Consider the following 27,095-nt stretch of genomic DNA (forward strand, 5'->3'; position numbering starts at 1 on the left):
AGACCTAATCATGTCACTTTGCAAACTCCTCTTCACCATTTCTGATACCCTTTAAAAAAATGATTTTATTTGAGAGAGAGAGAGTGAGCACAAGAGTGTAGAAGCACGAGCAGGGTGGGGGTGGTGGAGGGGGGCAGATGGAGAGGGAGAAGCAGACTCCCTGCTGAGCGGGTAGCCTGCCTCTGGGCTCCATGCAGAGCTCCACACGGGGCTCCATCCCAGGACCCTGGGACCATGACCTGAGCTCAAGCCATATAACTGGCTGAGCCACCCAGGTGCCCCCATTTCTGACCCTTCTTACTGTTCTGTTTTCACTCTCCTTTCCATAGCACAAAACACTTCATAATTTACTTCATTATTTACTTTTTAAAATATTATATTTTTACTATATAACCACCAGAAGAAGAGATCTCTGTGTTCACTCCTGTATTCCCAAGGCCTAAAATTATTCCCGACACAGAGTAGTGCACAAAAAATATTAGCTGAATGAGTGAATACATGGCTTCCAAGAGTCTTCCTGTAAGTGATGCAGTTTTCAAAGCTGAGTTGCTGAGAAAACTTACACAGGTCCAATCACATGGTGAAGAGAGCCTCATACCAACTCCTCTCTTGATATGTTCCCATGGATGTCTGATCAGATCCTGTTATCTACTTAACATGAGGCAATCGTACTTGTTATGGTCTCTGAATCCTGCTCGGCCTGACCCCTACCCACCCCTCTAAGCTTTGTCTCATACTATTTTCCAATTTGTTTACTACATTCTTTGGCTTTCCTACCTCAGGGCCTTCTGTCCCATTGTGACATATCCTGCATGCTGCACTCACTCCTCTCTATCAGAACCATTTACACACATGAGCCTTGCATGTGAACACACACACATGCACACACACTTTTTTCAGTTTTCTTTTTATGGTCATGCATATTAGAAGTTAAGCTCTGTGAATGCAGCTATCCATATTTCTGATGGCCAGTAATGTATGTCATATAGTGAGCATCCAATATTTTTTAATGAAAGGAGGGATGGAAGAATGAACGAAATAAGATAATTATATAAATGGTTTTAATTATTGACTTTTTATTCCTTTTTGACATATTTATCATCTCTTCCACTAGTCTCATATGTATTTGATAAATTCTACTTGCTAACTCTGCTTTGTCTTCCATATACATCCTCCCCTTTACTCCTGTTACTCTTCTAGTTATGCTATTCTCTGCTCTCGTCAGGACCATTGAATGGGTTGTGAGCTGGTCTTTTAGTTCTGTATGTATTTCATCAACACAATGCTACCAAAGCAATAAGCCTGGAGACCTACCTTATTCACACCACTCCTTGAATCAAAATTGTATGGTAGTTCATTATTGACTAAAATATCATGTTGAAAGCCTTGGTATTTAAAGTTCTCTGTTCTCAGTTCATGTCACATTATCTATCCTGTCCCCTTCTGGGTGCATCATGACTCCTAATATCGTAGACTGCTGACCCTGGTGGCATTACATCGTAGCTCCTGACTCCGAGAGCAATGTAATTTAATATACACAACAATATCTTAAGTTAGTTATTATCATCCCTTGGTTTGTTAATGATGATAAAAAATCAAGCTTTGAAGATACTAAGTTCCTTTCTGAGATCCCATAGTTAATAAACAATCCCTTGGGATTTATACCCATATATATTTGACTTCAAAGAACACCTTTATAAAATCTACAGCATGATGGGTTAACTGTCCACCTTTCAAATGTCTACCTATCCTTCAAGTACTTGTTCAAGTGATACCTTTCACATAATTTTCCAGTCTTGGAGATGATACCAAATAGCTATCTACTACCTGCTGGTTTAGAGCTAAGGAATCACACTTGCCCCCCTTCCCCAGAGAATTGTGCTCAACTGATTGCAGCAGCCTCAATTGGGAAGTTAGAGCCCAAAGGTCAACCAATGACTGATAGAGCATAAAAAACAGGAACCCTTTCCTGTCATGGGATTTATGCTTCAAAGCACATGCCCTGGGGCTCAAGCCAAAATGAGAATTTACTTGAGATATGATCTTTCCGGCATCTTTTCCTTTCTCTCTTCATCTTTTACAGCTTTCTCTTGAAAAACATGCCCCTCATAAGTAACTTTTATAAGAATTCCTGTCTCAGGTTCCTTCCTAAGAACCCTCTGACAAGCAATTCTATCAACGGCTGCCAGAACTCTTCTTTAAGATGAAAATTACGTAACATATACTGTGATTATGTAAGTTGTTAACATCACAGACCTTTTTTAAAAAATTAATTTTGCAACTTTTTTGTAAGCCCAGAATTAGTTAAAAATAGAACATTAACAAGAAATTTAAAGTTCTTTAAAACATGAAAACAGTGCTTGAGTATATTATGTCACTTGCCTCTTCAGTAGTAGCCTTCCATATTTCCCCTCAAAGCTAGAATAAAATTCAGTCTTTAACAGTGTGTTCCAGGTCCTAGATTATCTACACCTGGCCACCCTCACTTCTACCGTTTCCTGAGTTGCTCATATGCTTCTAAGCATACTAACATTCTTGCTATTTTTTTATACACACCAAGCACATTCCTAATTCATAACTTGTTCTCTCTGTTTGGAAAGCTCTTTGCTCACATATTCACATAGCTTGCTACCTCTATGACATTCTTTTCTCAAATATCACCTTTCTAGAGATGACTTTTTTGATAATCTTCATAATTTTACCCCTATCCTCCCACTCTGTGGTGCCCATTCTTTTCTGTATAGCATTGATCAGTATCTGATATGATGTATATTAAATATGCTACCCTCTGGAAGAAGGCATGTTTCATGAGAGTTGGTAATCTCTCCACAAGAGTAAGAACTTGTCTTCAGCATCTGGAACAATTTCTCATACTAGGCGGTGTTCTCTTAGTATTTGTTAAATCAGTGAATGGAGACATGTAAATGAGCTAAATCCCAAAGACTACTCCTTCCCATACAGAGTAAAAACAATATAGTTGAAGGAAAAACTCTTAGGGCATGTTAACAGTTCATAAGAATACAAATGTCAAATATTAATAAAATTTCAACTACATAAGATACTACAAAGCACAATTATTAAATAATACGTGCTCTAGCAATGTATTCTCTCCTTTGGGGTATAGTGGGCAGGGGCACTGTGTGCGGCATGAAATCCTTGAGGCTCCTGCAGTTCTGAAAATGTTTTATTGAAGAAGTGTTAAAATTAGACCTTATAAGGTGGGTAAGATTCAGCTGGGTGCACACCAGTCAGAAGGACATTCTAGGTGGGGACCTGGGAGGTAAATGCAATGAGAGAAACACAGAGGGAGAAAAAACACGCAAGCTTCTGAGCAGTCCTGGGAGTACAGAGATTTTGGAGTGCTAGCTTAGATGACATAGCTAAGAGGCATATTAAAGCCTAATTAAAAGAGCTGTGAATGAAAGGCCAAGGAATCACAAAGCCTGCCTTTTACAAAAAATATTTGTTTTCCCACCTCTTTGCCTATTTAATTTTTGATCCTCTAGGAATATTATCATCTATCCCAGCATCATTAATATATATCAATAAAAATATCCTAATACATTATAAACTGTCAAAATTCCATGCATGTGAAATCCTACAAATGGCCTTACAACTTAGGCAATTTTCAAATAATATTCCTGTAATATCACCGGCAGTATGATAAGGCCTTGACTTTCAAGTTGGAAAAATACAACATGAAATGTTAATGACTTTCATAAAGTCATACTATAAATTATTTTATCTGCTTGTAAAAATGATTATATTGCCAACAAACCTGGAAAGAAATGTAACACTAATATGCTGAGCATATTGCTCCATATTTTAGACTGTGTCAGAAATACATCATACCTGTAGGTCTTTGCAAATTCTTTTGTACTAAAATCCTTCTCAGAGTACCATCCATGGCTGCTTCTTCTATATGGGAATGGTCCCCAACAACAGTCCAGTACATCATCCTGAAGAGACAGATCAAGTTGGTTAGCTTACCGATAGTGCTATTATAATCCAATTCTGCTCCCCCAAACACAGTTTCTCTTCAGACCATGTGCATCAGAATCACCCTGGAGACCCTGAAAAAAGCAGATATCTGGACCCAACTCTAAATCTATAGACTGGCAAGTTCCAATAAGGGCAGGTGATTAGTAGTTTTATTCAACATTTCTCTATTTCCTTTTTGGTCATTGCCTATAAATGAAAAAGTAAAAGAGTAAAAAAGGAACAATTCAAATAAAGGAAAGATTTGTGTTAAAATTGTTTAAATTTGTTTATACATACACCTTCATCTTTTATTATAAAAATAGCTAAAATACTAATACTCTACACTTCATATTTTCAACATTATGGTTAATGCCTTGAGAATTCAATCTTAAGTTAACAATATTGGTTATGTGTTTATCGCAACATGGCATCTGCAATGTCCACACCAGACACATACAAATACACACATAGAATGTATAATGTAGCAGCCTTTTGGGAAAACATATATTTTGTGCTGCCATTTGGTGTGAAAAGGACATGCTTTTGCACATAAGTAGAGGGATTTTTAGAAGTCTTGTGAATCTATTATATGTTGAACACTTATTACAAAAAGAAAACTACAGAGCACAGGTGGGAAAATCTCTAAAAATGGTCACGTATATCAAGAAATATAAATAGCCAACTCATTAACCTACCCTCTTTTAGGATTTACAGCAATAGCATAGGGTTCTCCAGCCATGTTTGTCAAGAGTCTGGTGCAGTTGGGGCCATTCAGCTGTCCCACATTGATAGAGTATCTCAGACTGGTCCAGTGAGTGGTATAGTAACTGAACCAGTGCATTCTGGAATGATCAGTCCAATAAATATTTCCAGCAACCCAGTCAACTGCAATGTCCCTGGGCCTTTTGAATTCAGGACACTAAAAGAAAACAAAGCAACAAACCGCAGTATTTTCAAAAGCAAAGTGGTAGAGAGGAAGTCTGTATACATTGATAATGTATGGGAATAATATCAACATGGTCAAATGTTAATTGTTACACAGGTTTTTTTAACTACCAAAAATATTCCATTTTATTCTTAATTTTTATAGATATTATAATTTCATAAATATTAAGTGCACAACTCATTGGGGTTTAACCTCTAACTGCTCTGGTATAATCACCACCCTGCTAGAATATTTCTAGAATTGTAGAAGGTTCACCTGTGACTTCACTCAGTTAGTGTTCCTCTATGACTAACCATAATTCTGATGTCTAAAAAAATAGAATTGCTTAAACAAATCCATGTAGATATGTGTTATAAATAATACTGTTCTATTCCTGACTTCTTTTACTCAACATTGAATCTATGAAATCCATATTGTTGTGCATGTCAATTATTAGTACTTTTTTATTGATGAGTAGTATTTCATTTTATGAATGTACCACAATTTGTTCACCTTTTTACTGATGATGTCCATTTGGATTATTTACAGTTTTAGGCCACTACATCCAAAGTCATGAATACTATTGTACATGTCTTTTAGTGGATACAAATACACATTTCTGTTGAATATTTAACAAGGAATAGAATTGTTGAGTCTTAAGGTACACATATACTTAGCTTGGATAGATACTACTAGCATTTTTTCAGAGTTTGTACCAATGTACATTCATTTTAGCAATTTAAGGAAGTCCCAATTGTTCTGCATCCTCACCATATGTAATTTGATTTAAAAAATGAGATGAGCACTGGGTGTTATACAGTATGTTGGCAAATTGTATTTAAACAAGATACTAAAGAAACATGAAAAAAAAGATAATAAAAAAATTAGAAAAGCAAAACTACCCAACAATGGAAAAAAATAAAAATTAAAAAAGAATAGTATAGATAGACACATTCAGAAAGATGTGTATTTAAACATGTTTTAAGGAAAGTGAAAATATCTGTCATTTATACTAATTTACTAGCTTGAATTTTCTGCTTTATATTGTATTATTGAATTATTGTGAGACAAAACAGTAAGGGAGTTCTTTGCAAATAGATATCAAGAAAAAAAAAGTGTATGTTCTATGTCCTTCAATTAACTAGATCACTTCGAGTAGGAACTAGTGTTATAATTAATTTGACATGGTCAGGTTTATTGTGCATAACCAAAAGTGAGAAAGGATTCCCCCCGGGTATCATATCAAGAATGGAAACAATTATTTGAAGGTGATTATAACTAGACATGTGGTCAATGTGAAAAAGCATCAGTAGGACCTGGCAACCAGTGGAAATAAGGGTTTTTAACACATGATGGTTTCTTGTGTTTATTACTAGTGAACAAATTGTATTGAAGGAGTGAGTAAACTTGAAAAAAGTTTACATGAGATGCCAAAAAGGAGGAATTGCAAGCCACTGTCTGCTGTGTGATTACTGGGATCTTAAGGAAGGAAAATCCGGCCTGAACTAAACATAGAACCCATAGAAATTTCTAGCAACCTTTATTATAGCCTTTACACATATTTATTTAAAAACTGAAATTATGAAATTTATAGTTACCTATTTCTCAATTCTAGCAATAAATACTATCCATCTACCCAGTGATAGCTCAGTGATGTTTAATGAAAAGCACTCTGCAATACAATATGCTTTATAAATACTGTATAAATAATAGTCACAGGTGGATAGAATATAAATATTTGTCCTAGCTAAACCACAAGCTTATTTTTCAAATGTTCCAGTATCATTTAAATTAACTGTATTTTTTTTCTGGTTTGGCAGCATTTAAAAGTAAATATATGCACAAATGACATGAACATGTCAGTGTAAGTCATAAATTTATAAATATGACAGACAATGGAAAAAATAACCATTATAAGCTATTTGGAACCTGTTGGAGTATATATATCATTTTTGAACGCAAATAAAGCAAACCTTCAGCATGTAAAACAATATGATATTGGTTATCTCTCATGAGCATAGAAAAATACCTAGTTTCCCTTTATCAGATGTAAATGTATACATATGATTTTCTATCCTAATAGTATCATTGCTAAAATAGGACAAATTTATTGCAAAGTTCTACTTTTTTGAATTTAGGATTTTCATTTTTTTTATTCATTAAAAAATAGCCTGGTTATCTTTCCATTCTATACTTTACCCCTGGACATAGACAATAGAAGCCCAAATTCTTTATTTTCATAAAACATTCAGAATTTGACTAAGTGATATTTTGGCAGGTAAGCAGGCTTGTGAAGATTCTACTAACGGTAAATTCTAGAAAGATAAATAATATTTATGTCACACTAGTAGAGTAAAGAATATGGCTTAGGGAAAGAGGGAAAATATTACTTTTCAGTATTAAGCACAAGAGATACTGATGGAGTCATTTAAATCTATACATTTATTTTCTGGTTCCCTGATCAAAAAATCCGTAATGTCATTCCAGAATCAACTAAAGTAGTCAGAATATGGGGTAAGGACATCACACCCAATAAATCCAATGTATGGTCATAAATAACCGGTGACAAGATGATTCTCAGAAAATAAGAGCATCAGGGTGAAGATGTTACCAGATGTTCATCTTCACTGATTCACAACACACTGAATGCTCAATGATTTTCAATACTCAAGAAAGCAGAACTGAACAGAAAAAGAACAATAACAACAAGAAAACCAACAGGATGGTCCTATTTTCAAGGAAACTATGGCCAAATTAGGAAATCCCCCTTTATGATGAGTTCCAGAGGACCCACAGCTTGACCAGGATTGTGAGTAGTATTAGCCATAAGTGGATATTGGCTCGGGAGTGGAAGGTAGAAATTCCTGTTGGATCTTTATATAATAAAAAATAAACAATTTGTGGAGAGGTTAAAAATAAATAGGTGAATACAAAAAGTAGGCAAATACAATTAAAGTAAACTGAGGTTCTTGGAATGGAATGGAGACTGACGCGGGGCAACAGTAATGGGAAAGCTAAGCCATTTGCTTCCAAAGAGGCAAAAAACAAAATAAAACAAACATATCAGATTCAAAAGAAGAAGTAAACAGAAAACTCTCGTTGCCCCTTTGGCTAGCTCACTAGACAGATAGGCCTATGAGCTAGAGGCACTAATGAAATATGTCATGTGGAAGAGACTGCAGAGGCATGTGGTTACCCTGACAACAAAAGGCGTTGCTCGTATTATTCCACAAAGTGGAAGACACATTTTGACTGCTTTCTCCAGACAGATGATTTCTTTCCTAATAAGCTCTCTAAATACACAGCAAAGTTTTAAGGCCTGAGGCATTCTTCCTTGTGGAGATGTATTAGTCCAATGAATGAAACACTTAAATCTTAGAGAAAAATTGGCAGCTTGATTGTAACAAAATTAGAGGTTACTACTTTAAACTACTAATTCTTTATAGCTGTGGATTGTAAGGTATCTGTCACAATTCCAGCTTCAGGAAACCAAAGATATAAGTCACTGGAGACATTTGATTTCAATCAAAGAAAGATGAAAACCTACAAAATGAGACTTCAAGCGTTTGAAACATGGAAATACTGTCCTCCTTTTTAAAGAAATCCCTATAGTTAGCAATATACTTTAAGCAAATATTGCTAATAACACAGGATAGACTGAAGTAGTCACATATTTTATCTATGTGTTATTTTTTCATCTCAGAAAAGAAAATTTCGTTCATTTTACTAAAGTTAATTACCTGTAATGTAATGTTATTAAAACAAAAATTTAAAGCCACTCTCAAGTGTGTGTGTGTGTGTGTGTGTGGTGTATATCAAACTAAAAGCTATTTAGACCTTCGGCCCACAATATATGAATCAGAGTAAATCTTCATAAGCCAGGGATAGAAAAAACGACTATGCAAATTCTGAATATTATTACATTATATGGCTTAATAATATTATAAGATATACAGATATATGTTATTTCAATCGAGAAGTTCATACAGCAATGGGGAAATCCAAAAAGAACCAAGAAAAAGTTATCTTTGGAGCTAGAATGTGTAAGAGTTCCAAAAACACTTCAGGAAGGAAATCCCTGGCTTCTATCTACAGTTTATTCTGAAGAACAGATTTCAAAATCTGAGTAGTTTTAAACTTCTATCTACATTAACACCATGTCAACCTCACAGGGGGGAAAGGAACTAAATAAAAGTATGTGATTCTCAGACAATTTCAAAAAAGGACCACATTTGTCTTTGGACCACAGACTCGGTATTCTGTGAAGTTATCTTTTTTTTTTTAGAATACTATCTTGTGTATGTTATATATATGTATAATAATGAAAGTTATGTCTTCTTAATAAAGGAGCTTCTGTTTACCAGGATAATTAAGAGAGGCAAAGTAAAGAGCATGCTTGGAGATTCTGAAATGAAGTTGCATTCCTGGAAATTAAATGAGATGTATTTATGGCTAGGGAAAAAAAATGTGTGTTTATGGGTAGATATGTGTATGTTGATCGATGTGTAAGGAAATGGGAAGGGGGTGTGGCATAAGATGAGCTGGAATATCATGGAGAAGCTTATAAACCACTGAGTTTTCAATAGACAGCTATAGGAAGGATTTAAGTGGTGAGGTATGATGATTATATTAATGTTTTAAAATTATTTTGGCTATAGTGTGGAGAATGGCTTAGGAATGGGGACCAGAAGTGGATACAGGACAATCAGAGGAGGCTTACTGAATGGACTTCAGAAAGTAAAATGTGTAATTGTAAAATAAATTTTTGTGAGACAAAAGTGGATAAAAATGGGATATATCTGGAGACAAAAATATTTGATCTTGTGATAAGTTGAATATCAATGATGAAAAGAATAACTTGTAGAGTATAACTGTCTTTTTCTTTAATTTTTAAATTATTTTTAAAGTATAACTTTCAAGATCAATATACTATTGCCATATATACCAAAAATTTTCAATTAATATATTGCTTGTAACTTTTAAAAAAATATTATGACAGATCCAGTTCTAGATGTTAGGATTACATATAATAATGGCCAAAACAGCAAAAATACTTGCCATGGGAATTTACTTACAGCAAGGTAAGGTACAGTATAGATAGTAAACATAATAGTTAAGTAAATTATATAGTAGTTTAACAAACATAAGCACTATGAAAGTGAAAAAAAATAATGAGTAATGTGTTGATGGTCCAGGATGGGAGTGGGACAATAGATTGCAATTATCAATATATTATATATTCAGAAGATGGCATTTGAGCAAAGTCTTGAATGAGTTTAGGAATTGAGCCATGTAGGCTATCTGGCTGAAGAACACTTAGGCCAAGAGAACATTTCAAGAAAGGCCTTACATTAGTAGGTACTGATGGGTTTTACAAATACCAAAGCATCCTTAGAGAAGGGTAAGGGAAAAATTAATAGGAGATGAAGTCAAAGAGGTAATGGGAGACCAGATCTTTTAAACCCGTGTAAGGCATTATGAGAAATTTGTCTTTGCAATGGGGAACCACTAGATATCTTTGATCAGAGATGTGATGTGATCTAATTTATGTCTTAGAAGGTGCATTCTGGCGACAGTGTGGTGAGTAAGAAGGAAAGCAAAAAGACTAGTTAGGAGGCTATTGCACTAGGTCAGAAGAAAGATAATGGTGGTTCAAAATAAAATAGTTGTCTTTCTTTTTTTTAATTTTTATTTATTTATGATAGTCACACAGAGAGAAAGAGAGAGAGGCAGAGACACAGGCAGAGGGAGAAGCAGGCTCCATGCACCGGGAGCCCGATGTGGGACTCGATCCTGGGTCTCCAGGATCGCGCCCTGGGCCAAAGGCAGGCGCCAAACCGCTGCGCCACCCAGGGATCCCAAAATAGTTGTCTTAGACATAAATAAAATACATTACTTCCTCCTCATCTCTTAGGGTGGTCTACACTCAAATCTCTTCAAATGGGCCTTTATTGATCATCCTATTCAAAGACTTACAACATTTGACTTCTTTTTCTTGGTTATGTTTTTCCTTCAATATAATTTTCCATTGTGTATTTCCATTATATATTTCCTTCAATATAATTTTAAAATTATATAATTATAATATACTTATATACTTATATTATCATATAATTAAAATTATATAATATCAAAATTATAATTATGATATTATATGATTATATTTTGAAAATTACGTTGCATTTTTGGTATTTATTTTTTTATGAATTTACTTGACTCTGTTTTTGTTCCCCAGAATATAAGCTTCATGAGAACAAGACTCCATTGTCATTTTGTATCCCAGGAACCCAACACTAAACCTAATAAACAGAACTCCTTAAATAAAATTTTGGGTATGAGTAAATAAAACTTGACTAGTTCACCTTAAAATGCTATACAGTATGTTCAATAATATCTTCAGAGTTATTAATTGTGGAATCATATGTTTTATATAGTCTTGTAAGATTTATGCAGTAAAATTTGAATATTGATCACAACTGTTATAGAACCATTAACTCCAATCAACATACATTGTTGAATGCCTGTCTTATGCAATCAATAATATCAAGTCACAAAATGACAATAGTTCAATGATTTGATAATTTTAGATTTCCTCCAAAGAAATCATAATAAATAATTTTAATTGTTAACTGGTTTGAATAAACTGATGGTTTGAAAAGTATTCTTGGCAAGCAAGTATAGATAATTTCAAGGTAAAGTTAATGATTAGCATAAATTTATAATAATAAAGAAAATAAATTTAGAAATGGAAAAAGAAACTATCAATTTCTACTAGTACTTTAATGTCCTAAAACAAGACTCTGAAGTTTTTGCTAAAACTTATGTACACACATAAACTTTTTATGGGCACATATGCAAACCTATGCACTTATGTGTATTTGTGATGTCTGTATATGTGTGATATACACAAAATTCCATACATTGGGGTTTGAGGTTTATAGCTAGAACTCCAATTAAAGATGGAAGCCTATTAAATAAAACTTAGTTGGATATATTCTTAAAAGCTTTCAGGGAAAAATAATTGCCTAATCAACTTATTGAGAAAAAGAGATGATTATTAATGAATAAAACTGTAAGCAGGATCATTCTGAACATCTTATTTGTATAGTAGAGAATATGACAAAAATGTTATCTCCTATTCACTTCTCAAAATCAGGTAGATCAGATAAACCATTTGTTTTGCTCAGGAATATTTAGCTCTTTAATTGTAAAAATCTTATCTGGATTTTTAAAGTCATTTGCATTTTTCCAAGCATTGACCTACTTTATAGTGCTCGTCATCATGTACTTTGCTGTACAGCATTTTATACTAGAAATGATAAATTGCCAGAAAGTATGTACAATTGTTGCATAATGCTATCATATTCTGTTCTGACTACTAAAATTTAAATTCAGAAATCTCATTATGCTTTACATATAGATTGAATCATGTCAGCCTTTTAAGTTTTAAATTATTTAATTTTCTTAAAAGAAAAAAAAATCCATCCATTTTGTATAGCCCAAGGGGCTAGGAAATCATAAGCATTTCTATCTATAAATAACTTAGACTGCATTTGAAATTTAAATTTATAGTCATAATTAGTATTCAAGCCATTTTCACAGATTGCAGAAGAGTATTCCCCTCATGACTTCCAGAAAAAGATCATATTGAAAATTACCTCCCTTTGGAATGGACTTCAGTTAACTTTTAATTGAGTAATATTCTGATTTCTGATATAACATATTTCCTATATTTTATTGGGGGAAATATTCCATTATTTTTAGTTTCTGTGAATATGGGTTCAAGACATCCTGTTATTATATGGCTAACGTCTTCCATTTGGTCCACTGATAATGGGGTTTTGACTAAAAGTATCCATAGTTTGATTTTTGTATTTTTCTTTCATCTCCTGATTCAGAGATAGAAACCAATGTTCCATTTTCAGCTCAGGGGAAAATCTTGAGTTTCGTTTTCCAAAGGGTGGAGAATTCTCTGGTCAGTATCATTTATTGTTTGTGTCAAAACTTAGAAGAAGAAATAGATTGCATGCTTATTAAACTACTAGACAACTAGCTGGTGACTAGTAAAAAATGCAGATACAATACATTGCAGAGTATTCAGGGGGGTAAAAAAAATCCAATTTTTATACATAAACTGGATTCCAGAGTAATAAACACAAATCATCCAAGTAAACAACTAGATAAACATAAATGATGTCACACATCTTTTGGAAAGTATATATATTTACTATCTGGAAGGGACATTGGAAATGTTCTACTTTAATATGATAGTTGCTTTTTTTATAAGTAAGTTGAGACTCAGGGATGTAACAATTTTCTCAAGTTAAAGTCTAATTTGGTCACATTACAGCTTTATGGCCATAGATGAGTCATTTGAACATTAAAGAATGCACATTATTCATTAAGAATATAAGAATGGATTGATTACATATTTATAATATTGAGGAATCAGGATTAAAGAATGATTTATGAAGGAAAAATTAAGTAATTCCTTTCATCTGTATAGCCTTAAGCTTTGTTTTGTTGCAGTGCACTGATTGGAATGTCTATAGAATACTGAATGGCTTAGGACATAGTCTTAACTTATAATCATGACATTTAAATAGCTATGATGGAATCCTATAAACTGTACCCTAATGTTACACACTCTTTTCCTAGTGAATACTGTTAGTTGTGAGTAAATCTGAAGAGAGAGAAAAACAAAGTCTAGATGAAATAACGCATGTAATCAGTACCATTAAATAACAAGATGAAGTTTCATGTCATATTAGGGAAAAGCTAATCAATAGCTTTGCCATCATTTACAAAAGATTCTATACCACAGTTATAAAATATAATATATATATTATATGTGTATATGTATATATAAATAAAGGGGCATCTGGGTGGCTCAGTCGGTTAAGGTTCTGCCTTGGGCTCCGGTCATGATCCCAGGGTCCTGGAATTGAGCCTGGCACAGGTAACAGTCTCTCTGCTCAGTGGAAAGTCTGCTTCTCCCTCTCCCTCTGCCCTTCCCCCTGCTCATGCTGTCTCTCTCTCTCTCAGTCTTTCAAATAAACAAATAAAAACATCTTTAAAATATAGAAAATATATACAGATAAATAAATATATAATATACAAAGAAAACATATACATTTATACATTTCTATGTGTAAAAATAAAAATTTAGAGATCTGTATAAATTCTGTTCCTTAGAAGATACTGACTATATATTAATTTTTAATTTCCCCAAGGACAAAACTAAAATAATTATCAAATAATTTTCCCTGAAAAAAGTATATCAAGTTAAAGATGTATTTTTAGAAAGTAAAATTCAGACAAAGGTAAGTTGCAAATAATTTTTCATATGATAATATACATCCTAGAGAAGAACACCTTGTCAATCAACATTATCAGCACCATCATTGTCATCACTGTTCTCAGCAGCAGCAGCAGCAGCATCCTGTTAATATAGCAAGGTACTACTATATAGATACTATATAGTACTTATTATATGCCAAGAACTATCAACACTGACACATATACATACAGTATATATTCCTCACTAAAACTTCATGAAATAGGGTAGAGCAGTTTAGAGGCTAGTAAGAAACAGGATCAAGGATTAAAACCCAGGCAATGTAACTCTACAGTACATACTCATCACTTCATTGATAACATGTGAAATGGTACATAGGAGCAATGTTTTTGCAAAGCAGACTTGTGTTTTACAGATAAAGAAAGCTAGAGTTAGCCAAGACTAAAACCAGATTTTTGTTCTGATAGCAAACAAGTAAGTGAAAGAAGGCAGAGTGATCTACTAAATTTTTTGGCTCTCTTCTGGAATTGTTCTTAATAGAACTTAAAGGTATTGTATAATACTGTGTTTGGTGGAGGATTTGTTGAAGAAACAATTCTGATATATATGGATTTTTACTCACAGTTAATTTAATCTAACCTGGATTAGAAAGGCAATATAACTTAATTTAAACCAGATTATTGCCATCTACCTGATAAAAATGTATTCCAGATTGCTATCAAATGGTATTCATGCAGTTTGAGTCTTTATGGTAGATACCATGGCAAAGATAGTTAAGGACTTCCAGATAGGCACCCCTGATTCTTTTCAAATGCAAAGCTTCAATTATATCCTACTGTAATAGCACTTGACTTTTTGGTTGTATGGGAAGGGGCCAGGCCCCATAAAAATAAGTATTTATCTGTCATTTATCTCCCAGGTTACTTCAAAATATAAAATACACAATAAAATGACATGCCCTAAAACAAAAAAGGATAGTCTATAACCACAAATCTAAACAAATGTTCTAGTTTATTTTTCTCAAAAAGAATAACCATGATAATCAACATGTCCATCATATACCAGCAAACAATATTGCTCTGTTTTGGATGTTCCCTGAAATACAGTTATCAGGAGTCAGAAGAAATGGTTGCACAATTGATTTGATCTCTTGCCCTAGAAGAGAGGTATATTTCTGATATTGTTAAAATGAAACGGTATACCCTGCATATTTTGACAGTTTATTTTCTAACATAAAAACAATTGAGATTGATTCTCAATCTCATCTCACAATGAAAAAAAAAAAAACTCACCTTCATAATATAATGTTAAATAATACAAAATATGAAATGTACTAGAAATATTGAGTCTTATTCATTACCATTTTTACATATTAAAGCAAATGTATTTAAAGAAAAATAATTTCATGCAATTAAATTATATGTTGCTGTGAGAATAATTGAGAAGGGAAATGTTTTATTTCTTTATATGGAGAATATTGGGAGAAATCATTGACCATATTCATTACCTCCTATAATCATATATTGTAAAAAAAATAATATATTGTGATGGATAGATAAAAAAAAAAAACAGAGAGATGGAAAGGTATGAGACTTCAAATAGTCAATGTTATTTACTTACAATTAAGCCACTGTTTGCTTGCCTTTTTTCTCTGCCATGGATCCTTTTGTAGAAAATTCCGCCTGGATTAAACTGAGTACTCCAAATTATCATATCTCTTTGATAATATACATCCATCCCTGTTATCCTTGAATTATGTTCAATATGAGAAATTTGTTGATGATCGCCACTGTAGTTGAATGGATATATAAAACCCAGGATATCAGTGTCATTAGCAATGTAGAGAACTTGATCTTCAGAGCCTGGAGATTATTATAATAAAATACAAAAATAAAGTAAATTTCAACTAATGTAAAAGCAATGATTGTATTTTTAAATTATCTTGAATTATTATACTTAACACAGTTTCTTGCTCTATAAAAATCAAACAACTTTATATCGTGTTTTAGTCTTCATGATTTATTTCTAATATACACGTTCTTAAACATTTCTAAGACTTATTGATGTAGGTTTTCCCAGGGCAAAGCTTACCTTATGGCTAGAAATTAGGTATTTGTAGTAGATATCCTTTTCATAAAGAGGGATTTCTATTTGATAAATTGCAGTGCATTATGTCTAATGCTTTGATCCTCAATATTCAGATGCTATATTGTGTACTCATTAATCCTCAAACATTCCTGAGTATCCAGTTTATGCATTCAGTTTATCATCATTGTATTAGGTTAAGCAATGAAAATTAAGAGGAGGAAAGTCTTCCTTTTTTAATATTCATGTATCTCAAATATTCTATTTTTATCATAAGAAGATATTACTATTTATTACATTAAAATATCGTAATGTCAATATCATTTAGAATATTGCTAGTTGATGCCTGTAGCCTGAAGTTTTCATACCTACAATACAATTCTAATATCATTTGCATATTGAGACAAGTAAAACCCTAGACTGAATTCTCAATATATTAATTAAAATATTGATGGAACTGTAAATATTGAATTGCATACACACTATCTGCAAATTAAAAAAAAACAATAATGAAGTAAAGTTCAGCACTATTGGTTTAATAGTTCTCACTTGGTTATGTTTATCTACTCTATGGCAGGCATTATGGAAAAGATTTCACAATTTATCCCCTCTTATGGAAAGCAGGGATACATATTTCCATTTTATAGCTGAGGAATTGAGGCTCAGAGAGTTTAATAACTTGCCCAGGGCCAAAGATTACAGAAGGGCAATGCTAGGATTCAAATTCAAGTATGTTTACCTCTACAGCCCATCCTTAATCTACTATATCATGTTGTTTTCTACCTGTAATAACTGTTTTATTACAATTGCCCAATCCTGCCCTATAACTAACAATCTTTGTTACGATATTCTTAGTAAAAACCAGAGCATGAAAATTCATTCCCAAAAAAGCCCCAAATACCTGTTTTTTTTTTTTTGAAGTTTAACAAATTTTATTCCTAAGTAAAGGAGGTCTGAATTAAAGCATGATTTTACTTAAAACTTTTTATATTCTTACTCAAAATTCCATTCTCCTTACAATGCTAGCCTTTAACCTGTTATTTTTATCCATTGGTATAATAATATTTCTCAAATACACTGAGAGCAGTCCATAAAGAAAGATGCTTTACAGTCTATCACATTGACTTGTAAAAACTTTTCCCTCCTTCTGACCAATTTTTTAAACACAAAAGTGATTTTAACAGTTACAATGTATTTGACAGTCATGTCTATAAACCTTCCTAGATTAGATTAATTAAGCAGGTTAACAAACAAACTGGGAAAATTAGCCAATATTGAAAAGAGACTTATTTCTATTTTCAAACATGGAGCTATTGCTAAAATATAATATGAAACATTGTTTTCCCATAAGATATTTATAACAGTTATATTAGCATTTGAAATAATTGTTATGATCTTACCTTTTGCTATGCAGGTGTTATTCCTTTCCTGAAAATTCTGGTCACACACACATTTATATGACCCTTCCATGTTTATACATTGGTGGGAACATGTGCCAAACACCAAACATTCATTAAGATCTAGAAGAGAAAAGCTCAAAATAGCATCATCATACCCTCAATTAGCACTTCCATTTTTCAGACATGTAAAAAAAGACAAATTTATTTTTCTTCCTTCTACTTCTTATTTCTATTTCTTTTATTGTCTTTTTAAAACTCTTAAGTCTGTGATTTGCTGTGTCACATTTTCCGGCCTTAGCAAGTTTTTACAATAGTTTCACTATAATAATTCATCAATTGCTTGTACATTGCTTTTTAATCTACTTAACACATTGATATAGCACTTTCAGTGCTATTGAAATAGCACTTTCCTAGTATTTTCGTCACTCAAACGCACACTTCTTGAGGTTTCCTTTTAAGACTCTTCTAATTACTTACCTTCATACCTTTGTACACATCATATAATATCCTTGCTCACCTTCACATAGAGAATTCTTACTCATCTCTCAAGATCCACCTAAAGTGAAACCTTGCTTGTTCTCCACCAACATACATCCCTACCATGGTTTCTCCACTGTTTGCTATCTGGGTATTTCTCTCTTACAACACTGTATATACTATATTTCATACATAATATATATGCCATGTTGTACAGAGAAATTAAACACACATACACATATATGCACACTAATGTTGGTACCATGAGCTTTCATAGAGGATGGAAAAATCTCACACATGTCCAGTACCTAAAACAGTGCCTGGCACACAGCAACTATTAATCCATTTCTACTTCTCTGATGGTATTTTCGGTAATCTGTCTTCTTTTTATATATTCTAATTAAAGTGCTTTGGTTCTAACATCAAATAGTGATTTCTTATTTTCTTTTTGAGCTATATATAGGAAAAGCAAAAACACATTTGAATTCCTTGAATTATGAATCAAAGTAATGTCTTTCCCTTCCTCCATACCAAATCAAATTGCTTTTCCTTACTATCAAAACTTCCTTCACTAAGGATACAAATTTTATTGAAGTGCAAAAGTTATTAATTTGCACAATAAAAATACCGGATTTGTAGCAACTTAAAATGAAGAATGAAGTTGCAGCTTGTATTTGCCATAGAATATAATTAAAAACACAGAAATGTTTGAGAATGGAAGTTTTAATTTTCATAAGTATGTGCAGGAAATAGAGCCCACTATTCACAGACAAATGTTAGAAAATTAATGTTTGAAATTAAAATTTGAAGAAGTTGTGGATGTGTGCATGTGTGTGTTTATATACAATCAAGAGAAAGTGTCTGGGGAAAAAAAGAAATAATCTAGCCTTGAAAAATAATTTGCTCTTGGGCACCTGGGTGACTCAGTGATTGATTGTCTGCCTTTGGCTCAGGTCATGATCCCAGGGTCCTGGGATGGAGTCCCATGTTGGGCTCTCTGCAGAGAGCCTGCTTCTCCCTCTGCTTATCTCTCTCTCTCTCTCTCTCTCTCTGTGTCTCATGAATAAATAAATAAAATCTTAAAAGAATAATTTGCTTTTAATTTTATTTATTTATTTCAAGATTTTATTTATTTATTTGACAGAGAAAGAGAGAGAGAGAGAGAGAGAGAGAGATTGAGTACACACAAGCAGGAGGAGAAGCAGAGGGAGAGGAAGAAGCATGTAGGCTCTCTCCTGAGCAGAGAGCCTGATGTGGGGCTTGATACCAGTATGCTGGGATCATGACCTGAGCCTAAGGCGGACGCTTGATCGACTGAGCCACCCTAGGCATCCCAATAATTTGCTTTTTAAATCACAATAGTGAAAACCTAGGGGTGCCAGGGTGGCTCAGTCAGTTGAGCACCTGACTCTTGCTTTTGGCTCAAGTCATGATCTCTGGGTCCTGAGATTGGGTTCCATGCCAGCAGGGAGGCTGCTTGAGGTTCTCTCTATCCCTCTCCCTCTGCTCCTCCCCGACTCTCTCTCTCTAAAATAAATAAATAGGGTAGCCCGGGTGGCTCAGTGGTTTAGCGCCGCCTTGGGTCCAGGGCCTGATCCTGGAGACCCGGGATCGAGTCCCACGTCAGGCTCCCTACACGGAGCCTGCTTCTCCCTCTGCCTGTGTCTGTGCCTTCTCTCTCTCTCTCTCTCTCTCTCTCTCTCATGAATAAATAAATAAAATCTTTAAAAAATAAAATAAAATAAAATAAATAAATAAATCTTAAAAAAAATAAAGAAAACCTAGACTGTTATTTTTCAGTGTTCCATGTTAATGGAAAAATAAAATGTCACGAATAATCCAAACTGGTATATAATTCAAAATGTACATAAATATGACGTGTCCACACTTCATTCTCTTTTGGGCGAATATAACCAATTCAATTCAATAATCTCATTTTGATTGATGCAATGCAAAAATCACGTTTCTTTACCCAAGAATAAAATGGACAGTAGAGAAGGAAGCTAGTAGAAAACATTTTACAACTTGAATTTCCCTAGATAAGCCAAACTTAGACAACTCTAATCACAATAATATCAATTTTAATGGAGAAACTGGCAGTAAATACATATAGGTCTGTATTTCATGGCTCTCTATTAAAGTCCCAATGTATAGTATATTTACATATAATTTACTGTGAAATCCTGGCTATCCTACCATGCTCGATTTTTAAATGGTCTCAAGTAAATTGACAGAGATTTATCTAGATCCTGTCTTTGAATTTTAGAAGGGACTTTGATAATATAAAGCACTGTTTAGGAAATGGGTTAGGACAAAAGCCCACGGTTCTCTAAAAGTGAATTACCTATTGCAGTACTGCAAATGCCACAACTCAAGAGAAATGGGTCATCATAAACATGGTCTTTCATGAAGTGCCTCCAATTCTCCAATAGTTCCTGAACCAGCAATTTTGTTATTTGCATTTCAAAACAAAGTTGTAACAGTACAATTGAAATTCCTGCAGATCTGAATTTACTATAGAAAAGGCTTTGTAGCCTCAGAGACGGTTAGCTTAGCCGTACAAACAAATAGGCTCTTGACCCGAGAGACTTTCACTCTTGTAGGTAAAACGGTATCCCGTAGATACACACCAACCTGATGAAAATCAATCCCATGTCATCTCACAGTTTAACAGCATTGTGAGTCTTTTATAACCTAAAGATTTAAGAGCAAGCTGTTGAGGAAATGTACTATACCTTCACACTGTCTGTTTTTCATGTTTCTCTGAAATCCAGGCTTACAGCGACAAAAAACAGATGTTTTTATTTGATTACAATATGCGTCATCGCCACATGGATTCACATTATCTTCACAGGTATATTCAGCAGGAGCTGGGATTTAAAAATGCCATCAAAACTAATATAATTCTAATTCTTGAAGTGGGAGTTTACTTTTTTTAAAATTTGAAATTATATTTATTATTCCATAGATAACTTTTTGAATTTATAAGATTATGATCTTCTCTCTATATAAGCCCTCATTTCTTATAAAGGTGTAGAAGCAGATAAAACATAAGCTCATTTACATTAAATATAGTTCAGACCAAACTGCCAATAGCTGATATTTACAGCTGTTATTGAAGTACACTATTTTGTAAAAGGAAGAGTCAACGTTTTTAATGATAGGCTGTCATTACTAAGGTACAAATGAGGACTACATCCTTCTCTAGGAACCAAAAGGTTTCCTACAAGCTACCTAGACATGTGGCCATTAATTGCTAACCTAAATTTAGTATTTAGGAATTCAATCAAGGGTACTACCATGTTATTCAAACAAGTAGGCTAAATCATCAGTTCTTAAACTTTTTCAGCCTGGAAATATGTATGAGGAGCAACATGCTCCAGTGGTCATGGGCTGTTACACAAGTTAGGACAGACTATGTGTTATTTGTCATTTCTAGCATAATAGTTGCAATTTCATAGCTTTATCTCCTATTACAAAAAACATTATAGCATGCAAATAAATGAGAGGGACATTATTATAAAAATATTGTTGGATTAGCTCTATTTACTGACAGATATCAAATTATTTTGAAATATGAAAACTTTATCAGAATTTTAGCCATTATTAATCTCCACTGACTTTCGAATATTTTATAATTAATTAAAGTACATCAGTGGAATTATATATACCTCAGTTGAGATAATATGTGGCCATATTGTAGTGGGTAATGCTTCATCACCCAGTGAGGAACAATTCAGATGCATAAATGAGAAAAAATAAAAGACTCCATAGTAGAAAGTATTTTATGACTTTTACAAGCAATCCGAATCTAAAGTCATAAGTTTGGTTATGTTTCTTAATTTGAAAAATTAGATATCAAACATTAAACACAAAAATAACCAAGGTCTAATAACTCAAATATCACCACGCTCCAAATGAATAATACAAATGATGTCTTCTTTAAGAATAACTCAGCAATGGATTAAAATCTTAAAACACTGAATACATTATTAACACCTTACCTTCTTTTAAACTAAATATCATTATAAGAATCAAAAATATTAAATTTATATTTTATAAAATAAAATATTAAGGGATACAGATTTCTTTGGTGACATCAAAGTCTGTAATTGGAATTTGAGATCTCAGGTTCAGCCCTAACAAGGGTACTCATTGTGAAATTGAACTTTCCTACCTCATACTTTTTGATATAATTTAAGTGGCATTGCAAGGTTGTGTTGGCAAGGGCTTGCCGCCCCAAAAGTATACTGTTTGAAAATAAACTTACTTATTCTGCAGCCTTGTTCATCTGAACCATCTCCACAGTCATCAAGTTGATCACACTGGAGGTCCATGGGGATACATTTTTTATTGCTGCAAGCAAACTCATCTTTTTTACATGGTCTTGCTTTATATGTAAGCTTGCCTATAAAGTAATTAAAAATGATTAGTGCTTCACAGAATCAAAACAAATTTACTGAGTACACAAACATTCAAGATTTTACTAAACACTGTGAAAAACATGACTCCACAATCCATATGAAGCTCTTGGGCCAAATAAAAGAATTCTGAAATTCTGGATTTTTAGAAAAGTAACAGTGCATTTACCCTATAATAAGTAACACTATATTTCCATAGGAAAATGTTTGAATATTCACCCTAAGTGGGACTTTGTTTCTAAAGCATTACAAACTGCTTCAGACCAGTTTAAGTCAGGGTTTGTCACCCACCAAGTGATTTTGTCGCATACATTAGCATAGTCTTTGGTTTTATTGTGAAGAAGGGATTTTGTATGCAGACATACATTCTTTAGTAGCACTCTCCCCTCAAGGAACTGTTTAACAGAGAACACTTTTATTTTATGTTTTAAAATATTTTATTTATTTATTCATGAGAGACACACAGAGAGAGGCCGAGACACAGGCAGAGGGAGAAGCAGGCTCCATGCAGAGAACCCTAGGACGCGGGACTCGATCCCAGGTCTCCAGGATCACGACCTGGGCTGATGGCAGTGCTAAACCACTGAGCCACCCGGGCTGCCCAACAGAGAGCATTTTTTAACCACTATGTTTTTCTTTCTCTCACACAGTATTTTCTGGAATAAAGTATGTATAATCAAAGGAGACTTACAGACTAGTAGAGACTTTGGATAAAGCAGCACAAGTCTACTATTCAAATGAATGTTAGCAGATTATTTTCATACCGTGTCAGAAGATCAAGTGTCTGAAAAAAATATCCTCAGACATGCCACATGGAAAATACTTCTTTTTAATTTTTTGTGCCCCCAAACCATCATATTATCTTGTAGCTGTCAGTGAATCAATTATTTCACATTAAATGGATTTACCACCACAGTGATCTTCATCTGAGTTGTCCCCACAGTCATCAATCCCATTGCACATTTGCTCAGGCTGCAGGCATATTCTGTTATTTCTGCATCTGTGAGGTCTTGTGGGTGGGCAAAGAAATTTGGCTGAAAAAAAAAAAAGAAAAAGAAAAAAGAAAAGCAGCTCCTTTGGGTACACTGAGTTATGAGGAAATATCCTTCTGGGGGAGGGTCTTCCTTTTTTTGTTTTGTATTAGTTTTTGCTTTTTGTTGTTTTCTTCTTTTCAAATCCTTAATCTGACTTTTATGAATATCTTTTGTTGTGAAAATTGCCTTCATGTAGGTACTGGAAAATGTGTGATAATAGAAGCTATGATCCTCGTTATTTATATTAACTACAGAAAAGAGTGCACAGCTCAAATGAAATAAAGAAAAAGAACCAAACTTCATGGTCTCATTTCCAGATGCCTTATCTTAGCTGACTTCACTTGGTGTACCAAATTAATTTATGCCTGCAGTTTATACAACATGGCAGGACACTTAGCTTTTGAAAGAGCAATTTCACACAGAATAGAGCTTGAGCAAGCATATGTTACAGGCCCAAATTTGAAAATAGGTCATCCTGTGAAAAAAATGCCCCAACAATGCTATAACTGTGTTTCTTGCTTTGTATTTCTGTAAAGGAATGTGTAAATATATATTTGAGTCACATAGGATCTCTGTTATTTATTTTTAATATTTATGGGTATATGTAGCTTTGTGTGTGTGTGTGTGTGTGTACGTGTTAAAGTGACAACAATGAAAGCCAGAGAATTTTACCATTGTCCTTTCTATTATTATCTAATCTGAAGACTTCCATCTCTAGAGTAGGAAACATCTCTCATGACTCTTTATCCTTATGTGTGGAATACTCCAGGACTCTTTCATTGGTTTCCTGATCTCACTCGTGAATTCTCTGCTGATATTCTCTCTCATTCATTTTCATAGATTTACTTGATACTATACCCTTAAGACTTTCAATTTACTATCTAATTTTAGCATCTCACAGTTGACTATAGGATATCTCCTCAAGAATTTCAAATTCAGGAAGTTCAAGACTCCATTCTTAATCACCTTCCCGATTTCCTTCTCTCCAGACATAAGCTTTGTGTTATTTCCATGGTTCAGTTAGTAGCAAATAATAGCTACAAGTCTGGGGTTATCTAAATGCATTCCTCTTATGACTTTCAACTCTTACTAGTCAACAAGTCCAGTTGACACAGTCCCCAAATTTGCCTTCTTTTCTCCATATATGCCAGTTATAATAACTCAGCTCTTGATTATCTCTTACAGAGAAAATAACAGTAGAATCCTAAGTGTGTATGTTTCATTGCTCAACCTAAGATCTTCCAAAAGGCACCAGAACAACCACCTTAGACATCAATCTGATCATCTCTTCCATAGTTATCCAGCACTTTCAGAATAAAATTTAGTATATTTTACATGACAGGGGCACCTGAGTGGCTCAGTAGTTGAGCATCTGCCTTGAGATCAGGTCATGATCCTGAGGTCCTGCGATCAAGTCTGGCATCAGGCTCCCTGCAGGGAAACTGATTCTCCCTCTGCCTATGTCTCTGCCTTTCTCTCGGCCATGAATAAATAAATAAAATCATTTTTTAAAGATACTTTACATGGCATAATAGACTGATCATTACTTTGTCCATACCACTCCTAAAGACTCATCCGTGACAGTCTTAATATTCTATCAATACCACTTTATTAGCTCCTTAAGTATGCCATACTTCTTCTTGTATGACCTCCTTGGTTTAACTGAAATCTGGTTCCCACTCCAAGCATAGTTCCTCCCCTTTAGGTCTTTTAAGAAATATCTCTTAAATTCTTCAAACTTTATGTTATCTCATGTTAAATATTCCCTAATTTCCAGCTTTAGCTTTCAGAACTTTTTTTTTTTATATCCTCTATCTGTTTTTAAAAAGAAACTAAAAACAAAAACTATTATTTTGATGGCCATTTGATTATACATCTTTTTTATTGCTATTTTCTCATCAACCTTGTAAATATCACCCCTGCCCACGTTTATTAAAGTCTGTAGACTTTCCTTCATCATTAAAACCCTCCATCCAAACTCATTTCAACATCCTAGATGACTGATCAACACTCCCCTTTAACAAACCAGCCAATCAATACTTGTTGCTCTTAGCTCCTTGAGTTTTTCATACCCAATGATCTTTAACTCTAATTCACCTAAGCCACCAACTATCCTATATGGTTAGAAATCATCTATATCTATATATAGTAATATTTAGGGGACATCTGGCATTAATAAATTAATTCACGTTAAAATTTTTAATAACAGAAAAGGGTTTACTACCCTTATCTAAAACTAATTTTTCATATGCTCTGAAAATCATTTTTTCCTGACTTTTCAGGAACCATTCCATCTTTCTTTTTTTTTTTAATTTTTATTTATTTTTATGATAGTCACACACAGAGAGAGAGAGAGAGAGAGAGAGAGGCAGAGACACAGGCAGAGGGAGAAGCAGGCTCCATGCACCGGGAGCCTGACGTGGGACTCAATCCCGGGTCTCCAGGATCGCGCCCCGGGCCAAAGGCAGGCGCTAAACCGCTGCGCCACCCAGGGATCCCCCATTCCATCTTTCTTGATACATTTCATTACTTTGGTATTTCTCTTCCACTATTTTTCCAAATTATTTTGTGGTCACTCACCTGAGTGTTTTCCAGCTGCTCATATTTATTTAGATGTTTGGTAGCCCTCAATATTCTATCTTAAGTCACTTCTTCGCTTATATCTTACTCTCACTCAGCCTAAATCTTACAAATTCCATAGTATTCATTACTCCATTTTATTCTGACTTGCACATTTATAACTCTAGAACAGCTCTTCAAGCTTTAGAATCAAACATCTAGAGCCTACATGAAATCTCTACTTGAATGTTTCCTCAAGTATATCTCAAACCAGGCTTTTAATCTTTACTTTCAACACTGTTCCTCTTCCTATGTTACCTATGTATTCAACTGTGAAAGCACAAACACCCTACAAATTATACTTAATAACTTCCTCTTCCTTGTCCCATGTATCTAATCTATTGCTTAATCTAATTTATTTTGGTTTTTAAATCACCTTCAAATCTGTGTATATTTGCATGTAATACCAGTATTTTAACTCAAGCTATTAGCATAGCTTGCCTAGAGTACAGCAATTATCTTACCTAGCCTTGCCCTCTTTCAATCCAATATATGTAAAATATAACTATATGCCTGTTGTACTTAAAACTTTTTAGTATTCTTTTATTTTTAAATACTTTTAAAATTTTATTTATTTATTTACTTACTTTTAGAGAAGGAGGTTGAGGGGAGGAGCAGAGGGAGATGGGAAGAGAGAATCTTAAGCAGGCTCCATGTCCAGTGTGGAGCTCAACATGGGGCTTGATCTCATAACCCTGAAATCACTACCTGAACCGAAATCAAGAGCTAGATGCTTAACTGACTGAGCCACCCAGATAACCCAAAACTTTTTGGATTTATTAATTACTTTTAGGCTAAATCTAAAAATCCTTATGAAGACTCACAAGATTCCAGACTCTTCTGCCTCTTCAGTTT

The 27,095-nt window shown here is 33.8% G+C and overlaps 1 protein-coding gene across 10 annotated transcripts in view; it reads right to left on the reverse strand.

The window, feature by feature from the left end:
- Positions 1-27,095, reverse strand: part of LRP1B (LDL receptor related protein 1B) — a 1,828,472-nt gene that overhangs the window by 102,282 nt on the left and 1,699,095 nt on the right. For all 10 annotated transcript variants that reach the window (XM_077861563.1, XM_077861564.1, XM_077861559.1 and 7 more), the window contains 7 exons: positions 23,496-23,621; positions 22,437-22,574; positions 20,902-21,036; positions 17,690-17,809; positions 15,825-16,066; positions 4,677-4,900; positions 3,853-3,959 (listed from right to left, as the gene is read on the reverse strand). In XM_077861563.1, the coding sequence (XP_077717689.1) occupies positions 3,853-3,959; positions 4,677-4,900; positions 15,825-16,066; positions 17,690-17,809; positions 20,902-21,036; positions 22,437-22,574; positions 23,496-23,621 (1,092 nt within the window). The remainder of the gene's footprint in view (positions 1-3,852; positions 3,960-4,676; positions 4,901-15,824; positions 16,067-17,689; positions 17,810-20,901; positions 21,037-22,436; positions 22,575-23,495; positions 23,622-27,095) is intronic.

This window comes from Canis aureus, chromosome 20, assembly GCF_053574225.1.
Source record: "Canis aureus isolate CA01 chromosome 20, VMU_Caureus_v.1.0, whole genome shotgun sequence".
In the NCBI taxonomy this organism is placed as follows: Eukaryota; Metazoa; Chordata; class Mammalia; order Carnivora; family Canidae; genus Canis; species Canis aureus.